We start from the raw sequence: 10,975 nt of genomic DNA, 5'->3' as shown, positions 1-10,975 counted from the left end.
GTGAGCCATGGCCGCTGAGCCTGCGCGTCCGGAGCCTGTGCTCCGCAACGGGAGAGGCCACAACGGTGAGAGGCCCGCATACCGCAAAAAAAAAAAAAAAAAGTGATAGGAAATACAAAATCAGAGCCTAAGGTAAGAAGCCGCAGTTTTTGTTTCTTGTTTTCAGACGTATACCTGAACACTGTACCTGAACACGCAGCTTCTTTTGCCTAGCCTCGCCCAGAAGTGTGGGTGCTGGAGAGCAAGCAAGTTCTCCACCGGGGCCCAGGCTTCCAAAACAATTAGGTATGCTGGGCATCTCGCAGCCAGCCAGCAAACCGGCACCGTGCCTGACCTCTGACAAGATTGCTGTCAGCTCCAGCATTTGCATTTTCTCTGTTCAAAAGCATCTGGCACTTACTTGGTTTGCAATTCTGTATTCATAAGCATTAACTATTCATGAAGGAAAACCGTGGGAAAACTACTAATTCCGTAAATCACTTTACTAGACTGTTTTGTTTTTTTTTACTTTTGTTCTTCTTGTTGGTAATGATACAGCTAATACAATTCTAAAAGTTCGTATTTAAACAGTTACTTGTTAACTTATCCAGCTAGAACATACATTGAGCGGTAGGGAATATGATATGAAGTAAGGCACTTTATCTTGTTTCACATGGGTAGCAAATTGCCTCAACAAATTTATTAAATAGTCCATACTTTAGCCACTGACTTAAAATGCTTCCTGTATGTAATATTCATTTCCTATATACAATAAGACTCTCTCTAGTTTCTCCTGTCCCACAGAAGACAACAGATTTGTCTATTACACACTGTTATGGTTGCTACAGTTTATAGTATGCTAAACTGGTTGCTTCCAGTTTATCCCTTGGAAGGGAAGCCCTCCCAAGCCCCTTTCTTCCTTCTAATTATTCTTGTTTCTGAACCAGAATACATGCATACTGTCAATACAGAGAGTACAGAAAGGAGAAGACTTCCTCTCCCACTCAGCTTCTTAGAGCTAACAGCTACTACAAGAGGTGCTCTACTGACACATGGGCATTGGCCTCTGTGTCTCTGTGTCTCACCCACGTGTACCCCTTTTTTTAACTCCAGTAATACCATACTATCTATATATACACAATTTTTTTTGTATATATACAATTGTATATATAGTATGGAATTAGAATTTCTGGATTGATGGCTTTTTATCTTGATAGGTATTCCAGTTGACCTGCAAAGCTTAGTTATTTTTTCTTTCTTTTTTTCTTTCTTTTTTATTTATTTATTTTTTATTTTTATTTATTTTTTTTTTATTTTTATTATTTTTTATTTATTTTTCTTTTTTATTTCTTGAATACTTTTGTTAATCCACTCTTAGGTGAACTTGAGTTATCTTTTAAAGTTCTTTTTTAAAAGTGACACTTAATTGAATTTCTAGATTAGTTTGGCAGAAAAATGTGTTGAGTCTTCCCATCCATGAACACTGTAATGGATCTTCCTATCTTAGGTTCTGTTTTTGTGACATGCTCAAGTCTTATGATAACTTTTAAGACAATTACAGGTGACATGTATACCCTTACTTAGTAGGGCTTAAGCATTTGGTGAAGGAATAATAGTTTTAAGCTGAACTATCTCTACTTGTGTGATATTGCTATTTGTATTTACTTGATGTTTAATTCCTAAAAACCATGTTTCTCCCATCAGAAAATAGTCTACTTTATTATATATTTTCTAGGAACAGAAATTTGAAAAGGTGAGACTTACCCCTATTGATGAAAGTATACCTTAAACACACACACACTCCTAAGGAGCATATTAGTTAAATGAGAATGTGTTTGCACTTTAACGCTTCTTTATGTTGGTCCTCATAGAAATTGATGTTGGTATTTCATCTTTCAAGTTTTGCCCTTCTTTTGCAGGATATTAATGCCCATGCCTGTGTTACCGGTAAGCCCATCAGTCAGGGTGGAATCCACGGACGGATCTCTGCTACTGGTCGGGGAGTTTTCCACGGGATTGAAAACTTCATCAATGAAGCTTCTTACATGAGTATTTTAGGAATGACACCAGGATTTGGAGATAAAACATTTGTTGTTCAGGTAAAAATGTTTGCTTTCTTAAAGAATAACTGATATACATATAATAATAAGTTTTCTGGTGTTTTAAGATTTTGCATTTTTTAAAAATTTTATTGGAGTAGATTTGTAATGTGTTAACTTCTGCTGTACAGCAAAGTGATTCAGTTATAATATAGTTCCCTGTGCTATACAGTAGGACCTTGTTGTTTATCCATCTTATATATAATAGTTTGCATCTGCTAATCCCAAGCTTCCACAAACCAGTTGTTGCTCTCTCCTCTGAGCCTCTGAAGCTTGCTTTCTGATCTTCCCACCAGTGATGGGGCTTCCCAGAGTGTGGGAACCTTTCCTCTTTTATAGCTGCCTTCCAGGAGCACAGGTCCCATCCCAGTTGCTTTTTTCTTTTTTTTTCCCATTTTGTCCTACCTGATTATATGGGGATCTTTCTTGTCCTTTCAGGTGTTTGAGGTCTAGTGATCAGTAGGTATTCTGTGAGAATTGTTCCATTTGTAGATGTATTTTTGATGTATTTCTGGGAAGAGGTGAGTTGCACATCCTTATACTCCTCCTCGATTGGAGCCCCTAGATTTGCAGTTTTTAAAATTTGATTCTTTGGATCTCTTAAGTTTTAAAATGGACATGTGCAGAGTAATACATCCTTTATATTTTGACATATGCAGAGTAATACATCCTTTATTTTTTGAACCTTGGTAAGATTCATGTGACTAAACCAAGTATCTCTCAGAAACATAAGAAACTATCATCAACTTCTTTTGTTTGATATTTAAATTGAAATTGTATCCAGAAGGGGACATCTCTTAAACTATTATGTGTATACAGAAGGGTTTACACAATGATCCAAATTTCAACTTTTGTGTGGTGATCAGTTTACTTAGAGGAATCAAAATTAAGTTGAATCCTACTTTAAAATAAAACCCATACCCCTCCCAATTACTGACTTATCTTTTCACGACCATAGGACATCTGGTCATCAGGAACTGAGGTCCTAGATAGCATCGTTGACATCACTGCTGTTTCTTTATAGGCCAGCAAGGCTGCATGTCACTGAATGTCCTCAGGACTCATTATCACAGAGGACAAAGGGTTGGGTTCCACATTCCAAAGCAAACTTATTGTTGAAGAGAGACATTGTTTCTTTTATCAGAAGGATTTTGAGAATTACTTCTAAACCAACAGAATTGTATTGGTCAGAATATGACATTTATCATCTGTGCTAGGACTTTGATTTTTGTTTCATGTACAACTGTTCTTCACAGGGATTTGGTAATGTGGGCCTGCACTCTATGAGATATTTACATCGTTTTGGTGCTAAATGTGTCGGTGTTGGTGAATCTGATGGGAGCATATGGAATCCAGATGGTATTGACCCAAAGGAACTGGAAGACTTCAAATTGGTATGTTAATGTAATATCTGAACAGTTTGACCACCTGAATGTTGTAAAGTTGAAATAAGTATTATTGAAATCTGTTTGCATTGCTTTTTTAAAAAATTAATTTTTATCAGAGTATAGTTGATTTCCAGTGTTGTGTTAGTTTCTGCTGTACAGCAAAGTGAATCAGTTATACATATATCCATTCTTTTTTAGATTCTGTTCCTATACAGGTGATAACAGAGTATTGAGTAAAGTTCCCTGTGCTATATAGTAGGTCCTTATTAGTTATTTGTTTTATATAGAGTACTGTATATGTGTCAATCCCAATCTCCCAATTTATCCCTCCCCGCCTTCCCCCCCAGTAACCATAAGTTTGTTTTCTACATCTGTGACTATTTCTGTTTTGTAAATAGGTTCATTTGTACCATTTTTAGATTCCACATATATGCAATATCATATGATGTTGGTCTTTCTCTGTCTGACTTCACTCAGTATGACAATCTCTAGGTCCATCCAGGTCTCTGCAAATGGCATTATTCATCCTTTTTAGACTGCCATATTTTAGATTCCACATATACATGATACCATGATATTTCTCTTTTTGACTTACTTCACTTAGTATGATAATCTCTAGTTGCATCTATGTTGCTGCAAATGGCATTATTTCATTCTTTTTTATGGCTGAGTAATTAATATTCCATCGTATATACATACCACATCTTCTTTATCCATTCATCTGTCGATGGACACTTAGGTTGCTTCCATGTCATGGCTATTGTAAATAGTGCAGTGAACATTGGGGTACATGTGGCTTTTCGAATTATGGTTTTCTCCAGATATATGTCCAAGAGTGGGATTGCTGGATCATATATGGTAGCTCTATTTTTAGTTTTTTAAGGAACCTCCATAGTGTTCTCCATAGTGGCTGTACCAATCCCACTAACAGTGCAAGAGGGTTCCCTTTTCTCCACACCCTCTCCAGCATTTATTGTCTGTAGATTTCTTGATGATGGCCATTCTGACAGGTGTGAGGTGATACCTCGTTGTAGTTTTGATTTGCATTTTTCTAATTATTAGTGATATTGAGCGTCTTTTCATGTGCCTCTTGGCCATCTGTATGTCTTCTTTGGAGAAATGTCTATTTGGATCTTCCACCCATTTTTTATTGGGTTGTTTGCTTTTTTGATATTGAGCTGCATGAGCTGTTTGTATATTTTGGAGATTGATCCCTTGTTGGTCGTTTATTTACAAGTATTTTCTCCCATTCTGTGGGTTGTCTTTTCATTTTGTTTGCTTATTTTTTTTTAATGTAACTCAGAGACCTCCTACTAAATGAGTCTTCATATCATAGGCACTAAACATAAACATTTAAACTCTGTTGCAACGATTAATTCTGATTTTCAATCAATTGTAGCAACATGGAACAATCCTGGGCTTCCCCAAAGCAAAGATCTATGAAGGGAGCATCTTGGAGGCTGACTGTGACATATTGATCCCTGCTGCCAGTGAGAAGCAGCTGACCAAGTCCAATGCACCCAGAGTCAAAGCCAAGGTGACAGCATGATGGATTCAACCTTACCAATGTGGAGTGACACTGAGAGTCATAGAAAAGCTCTAATGGGTTTCCTCTTTTTTTAAAAAAAGAAAACAGCTTTATTGGGATGTATTGGGTTGGCCAAAGTGTTCGTTCAGGTTCGTTACCATCTTACGGAAAAACCCAAATAAACTTTTTGGCCATACAAGTCCCCAAGCATACAATTTAAAGTGGCATTTTGCTTCTCTCCCACAGCCCCGTCCCCCACACATCTCTTGAGCTCAGCTGGAGGGGATTTGACAGTGTTATTGGCATTTCTCTATGTTCATGACTTTCTTGCAGATCATTGCTGAAGGTGCCAATGGACCGACAACTCCAGAAGCTGATAAGATTTTCCTAGAGAGGAACATCATGGTTATTCCAGTAAGTAATCTACGTTTGCCAGATTTTATATGTACTTGGAATCATAATTGTCTTTTGCAAGGAACTAGGGGGAGAGGAGGATTGTTAGTTACCCAAGCCTTAGTGATGAATTCTTCATCTTTATTTTGTTTTATTTATTTATCTATATTTATTTATTTTTGGCTGCGTCGGGTCTTAGTTGTGGGATGAGGGATGTTTTGTTGCAGCGCACAGGCTCTTGGCTGTGGCTCGCAAGCTTCTCTCTAGTTGTGGCACGCAGGCTCCAGGGCATGTGGGCACTGTAGTTGTGGCACGCGGGCTCCAGAGCGTGTGGGCTCTGTAGTTTGCTGCACGCAGGCTCTCTAGTTGAGGCGCTCGGGCTCAGTAGTTGCGGTGTGCGGGTTTAGTTGCCTTGCAGCATGTGGGATCTTAGTTCCCTGACTAGGGATCAAACCCACGTGCCCTGCATTGCAGGACAGATTCTCTACCACCGGACCACCAGGGAAGTCCCTTTATTTTGCTTTTAAGAAAATAAAGTAGAAGTGTGGTTAATATAATAAGCCTGTCTTATGCTGGACCTGAACATTTTCTTCCAGCTTCAGGCTTTTTCTTGAGTATGTATTTAGACTTCTTAAATCCAGTTATATAAATGTATAATGTGCTAGAAGTACCACTCTAACTTTCAAATGTCCCTTGCTGTCTTACTCAGAAAGCTAATATGAGTAACATGTGCTTAAGTTTTTCAGTAGTTAAGCATGGGGTCTGTACCAAAAGGTCATTGAAAATTAGAAGTTAGTGTGGACTCGTGATGCGTTTTGAAGAACTGCTTTTGCTGAAAGCACTTAAATTCAGGTTAACTGAAATAGACGCCTTTATGTAGTGGGAGAGTGAACACTAATCTTCTGGCAAGACACCCTTCCACCATCCAAACCAGTGGTTAGTGGGCAGGCAATTTTGTCAGACTTTTTTAGGTGGAGAAGAGGCGCTAAAACCTCTGATCAAATGCTTGCTGATTAATAAACCAATAAATTATTTTATTTCCAAAGGGAGAAAGCCTCAGATGTATTGGGAAGGGGGTTTAAGTGTAAAATTTCTGATACTATCTAAGATGTATTTGGGAAGCTTGAAGCTTAATCTGCTTTGATATTAAAACTTTGATATTAAACAATGAGCTCACGTTCATTGTAAGCTTTTATTAAGACCATCATCTCATTTTTTTGTGTATAGGATCTCTACTTGAATGCTGGAGGAGTGACAGTGTCTTACTTTGAGTGGCTGAAGAATCTAAATCATGTCAGCTATGGCCGTTTGACCTTCAAATATGAAAGGGATTCTAACTACCACTTGCTCAGTAAGTTTTGATTATCCTGTTCTGCAAAAGTAATCTTTTGGGCCATCTAAAAGGTTGGGGAAAGCCTGCATTTAATAAAAGGGCTAATTTCCTTTTTGTTTAGTCTCAGAACAGAAAACTGTTCTGACTCATGAGTCTTAGACCAAAAATATACAGTTTCTTTATAGGTATTCACTATATTAACTCTCTGGAATATATTTATATTCCAGTGTTTATTCTGTGAGTATGTTCTGGTTCCCAGAACCTAATCTGTAAGTTAATAGTATAAAGAGTATCATTTTAAACCAGGAGCTCCTGTTGATACTCATCCATTTCTATCTCAGGTTGCTTTTGGTAAAGCCCTATCTATTGTCAAGAATTTTTTGAGTCTTCTGATGAGAATACTGTTTTGTCTTTGACTAGAATAGGCTCCAGAGTTGACACTAGAATTTTCCTCAAGCTGAAATAAGACCAAGACCTCCAGCTGAGCTTTACTGAGCCCACTCTGAGAATCTGGGTGAAGTGTTCCATCGATTTCCATTCCTTTTTCCCTCAGCATTTTCTTTTTAAAAGAGCCAAGGAAAATCCCTGCTAATGGGTGTTGTGGAAACAAAGCAGTGACCTAAATTCACATTTATATAGGAATTTGGCAAAGTGCTTTACTCCTTTTAACTGAGATTTAAGTGGGTAACCCTTTTATGTTATTAGTGTTGAAGGTTTTATGTCATTAGTGTTTGGGGCTGTGGATATAGTTTGGGACCCTTTTTGTTTCTACTTCATTTTTTTTCTACTAGCAATATCGTATCTTCATCTCTTGGCTTTTTATAGTGTCTGTTCAAGAGAGTTTGGAAAGGAAATTTGGAAAGCATGGTGGAACTATTCCCATTGTACCCACAGCAGAGTTCCAAGACAGGATATCGGTGAGTGTGCTTGTGGCGGCATCACATACACTGCCTGCTCTCTTCTTTAGGTCAGGCCAGCTGTATTAAATGGGATTAAGGCGTGGTAATCAACATGACAGTTACATGACTTCCTCTTTCCTTACATTCTAAAAATGGAGTACGAATCTTAGATACTTTTACAATACAGATGACTCAACAAGTGATTCTAACATAATGGTGAAGAGTTATTGTGTGTTTTAACTATTTTAAGCTTTAGAGAAATGGGAAGAATTGAAAAGTAAACATTAGATTGACCTATATAAAAAATTGAAATTACTATATGGACACAGATAAGAGTCGAGAAAAACTATTTGTTGTTAATTAGCTATTGACAGGATATATTAATACACATCACAAAGAGAATTTCTTTACCAGTAAGTGGCAGGCGACATGAAAAAAATCAGAGGAAGTAGGCCTAGAAAAAAATGTTTAACCTCGTTGTTAAAGAAATATAAATTAAAATAAGGATTCTTTAATGTATTAAGCTAGCAAAAACAATTTTAAAGGAGAGGAATGAGTCCATGCATGATGTCATTGGAACTGTGTTTGCAGTCATTTTTAAAATTAGGTTTGATTTTACAATCCAATGTGTGTGGGGGGGGGCAGGGAAATGGCTAAGTGATAATATGTCTTCTTATGAAATATTCAGTCATGGGAAATAATTTAAGGCTATATTGCAAAATGGGGAAATGTTAAGGGTTTTGTTTTGAAGAAGAAAAGATGCTTTTGCCACTCTGGGTAACTCTCCTCAAAGAACCTTCCTCTTTCCCAGAACCATGTGTCTTAGTTGTGGTCCCTCCTGGAACACCCAGACCCACTCCCTGCTTGAGTATCACATCTCAGTGGCTTTTCCTGGAAGTCCTCTCTGCCTGCCAGCATTTCATCCATCCTTCCATCACAAGTCACTTAGTGCGTTTATAGGCCCTGCCGTTGCTGCGGCTTTAAGATGGGATTCTTGCGCCTCTCTGTGGTCGCCCCATGTCACAGCACACGCCTCCCACATAGTCAATCAGACTGAAACATGGAGAGGGAGTGAAGAGGACAGCCAGCTGGTTAGGAAGACAGAGCCATGATGCCTTTCATTTTTATCCTTTTTTAAAATAATCTTTGCCCATTGTATCAGTCTTCCAGTTTTCAAATGCTTTCAGTGCTTCTAATTTTAGACTTTAGTGCTGTTTCTCATCTTAGTGACTTACTTTATTGCAGGAGTCTTATAATAAGTATCAGTTGAAAACCCAGTGTTTTCCCCCAGCTCCTTGCTTTTAGTTTCCCCCTCCCCAGCCATGCTGTGGCCCTGCCAGGACCTACATCATTGACCTCATCATCTCTTCACTGTCCTTCATCACACCTGTCTTCACTTAAATTCCATTGACCATCATTACAGTAACTCTCTGGTCTTGTTTTGCTTCATCACACTCCCTTGTTAACATCTGAACCCTGATGAAATCCAGCTCTCTGCCCCTTCCATTCCTCCGCTGTAGCAGGAGGCCCTGCTGACTCTTCAAACTTAAAGTAGGCTCTCAGCTGCCCAGCAGTTAAACTGCTTTTCCCTGTTCCATCCATTCTCTCATTCTCTTGGTTAATTATATCATATTTTCTCCTTTTTTCTCTCCCTGCACTCCAGTTCATGACCTGGTATCTATTCACAGAAAAGTGAAGCAGTCAGGGAACTTCCACAATTACGCAGCTCCGGTACCTGTACCCTGTCTTGTACTCTTGAGCAACTCTTTGTTTTTCCATCTCAGCCCGAGTCTTGTTCTGGGCGTTGGATGGCCTGTTTTCAGTCTCTCAAATGCACTGCTCAAGCAAACCTTCCCCTTTCTCTTGCATCATCAGTTTTTCCCTCTGTTCAGTCATTCCTATCAATGTAACAAATGCTGCCTTAAAAAATATAAATCTTAATCCCACTTGCCCTTCCAGGTCTTGCTATTTTTCTCTTATAGCAAACCTCCTTAAGAATTGTGTATACTCTGTCTCCAGTTCTTCTATACTCAGATCTCCTATTCTGCCCACCACTTCACCAAAACTATTCGTGTCAAGGTAACCAGTGGTGGCAGCATCGCCAAACCTAGCGGTCATTTTTCAGTCCTCATCTTACTTCACTGGTCACAGGTGATCACTCCCGCTGGAAATATTTCTTAGCTTCCAGGATACCACATCCTCCCGGGTTTCCTCCTGCTTCACTCGCCAGTCCTTCTGCTGATCCTTGTCATCCCTGTACCCTGTTAACATTGGAAGTCCTCAGTCCCTGAACCACTTCTCAGTCTGAATTCAAAATTTTGGTGATCTCACTCAGCCTCATGGTTTTTTATATGCTATCTCCTCTAACTAGAATATAAACTCCAGGAGAACAGAGAATTTTCATTATTTTGTTTTCTGCTGTGTCCCCAGTACCTAGAAGAGTGCCTGGAACATAGTAGGTACTCAGTAAATGTTTGGTGAATGAATGAGTGGGTGAAAGGAACAGCAGTATTCCACTTGTAAAGCAAGTTTTCCTGTTCCTAACTACCAATGGTAGAACAAAACAAAGCTTAACCCATATGTTTCTCTTTTTCTTTTTTTAAGTTGTTTTTTTTTAAATTTTAATTTAATTTTATCTATTTTTTGGCTGTGTTGTGTCTTAGTTGCAGCGAGTGGAGTCTACTCTTCGTTGCAGTGCAATGGCTTCTCTTACTGTGGAGCATGGGCTCTAGGTGCGCGGGCTTCAGTAGTGGTGGCACATGGGTTCAGTAGTTGTGGCGCATGGGCTTAGTTCCTTCATGGCATGTAGGATCTTCCCGGACCAGGAAGATCAAACCTGTGTCCCCTGCATTGGCAAGCGGTTTCTTAACCACTGCACCACCAGGGAAGTTCCATGTTTTTTTTTCTTTTTTTTTAATTAATTAATTTATTATTTATCTTTGGCTGCGTTGGGTCTTCGTTGCTGCGCGTGCGTGCAGGCTTTCTCTAGTTGCAGCAAGCGGGAGCTACTCTTTGTTGCGGTATGAGGGCTTCTCATTGCGGTGGCTTCTCTCGTTGCAGGATCACAGGCTCAGTAGTTGTGGCTCGCGGGCTCTAGAGCACAGGCTCAGTTGTGGCACATGGGCTTAGTTGCTCCGAGGCATGTGGGATCTTTCCAGACCAGGGCTCGAACCCATGTCCCTTGCATTGGCAGGCAGATTCTTAACCACTGCACCAACCAGGGAAGTCCCCCGTATGTTTCTTAATTGATATGTGTGTTATAGAAATATACTTTCTTAGATAAAGTTCAGCATATATGAAAAGTGGCTCACCAACAGCAAGTTTTTATATCAGGATGTGTTTGCTAGCTATATATA

At 39.1% G+C, this 10,975-nt stretch overlaps 1 protein-coding gene across 1 annotated transcript in view; it reads left to right on the top strand.

The window, feature by feature from the left end:
• GLUD1 (glutamate dehydrogenase 1) overlaps positions 1–10,975 on the top strand; it is a 41,826-nt gene that overhangs the window by 27,578 nt on the left and 3,273 nt on the right. Inside the window, exons 6-11 of the mRNA XM_007458364.1 lie at positions 1,899–2,078; positions 3,335–3,472; positions 4,866–5,003; positions 5,328–5,408; positions 6,615–6,738; positions 7,546–7,637. Of these exons, the coding sequence (XP_007458426.1) occupies positions 1,899–2,078; positions 3,335–3,472; positions 4,866–5,003; positions 5,328–5,408; positions 6,615–6,738; positions 7,546–7,637 (753 nt within the window). The remainder of the gene's footprint in view (positions 1–1,898; positions 2,079–3,334; positions 3,473–4,865; positions 5,004–5,327; positions 5,409–6,614; positions 6,739–7,545; positions 7,638–10,975) is intronic.

This window comes from Lipotes vexillifer, unplaced genomic scaffold (assembly GCF_000442215.2).
Source record: "Lipotes vexillifer unplaced genomic scaffold, Lipotes_vexillifer_v1.1 scaffold437, whole genome shotgun sequence".
Taxonomy (NCBI): Eukaryota; Metazoa; Chordata; class Mammalia; order Artiodactyla; family Lipotidae; genus Lipotes; species Lipotes vexillifer.
This window is presented reverse-complemented; position numbering and strand designations above follow the sequence as displayed.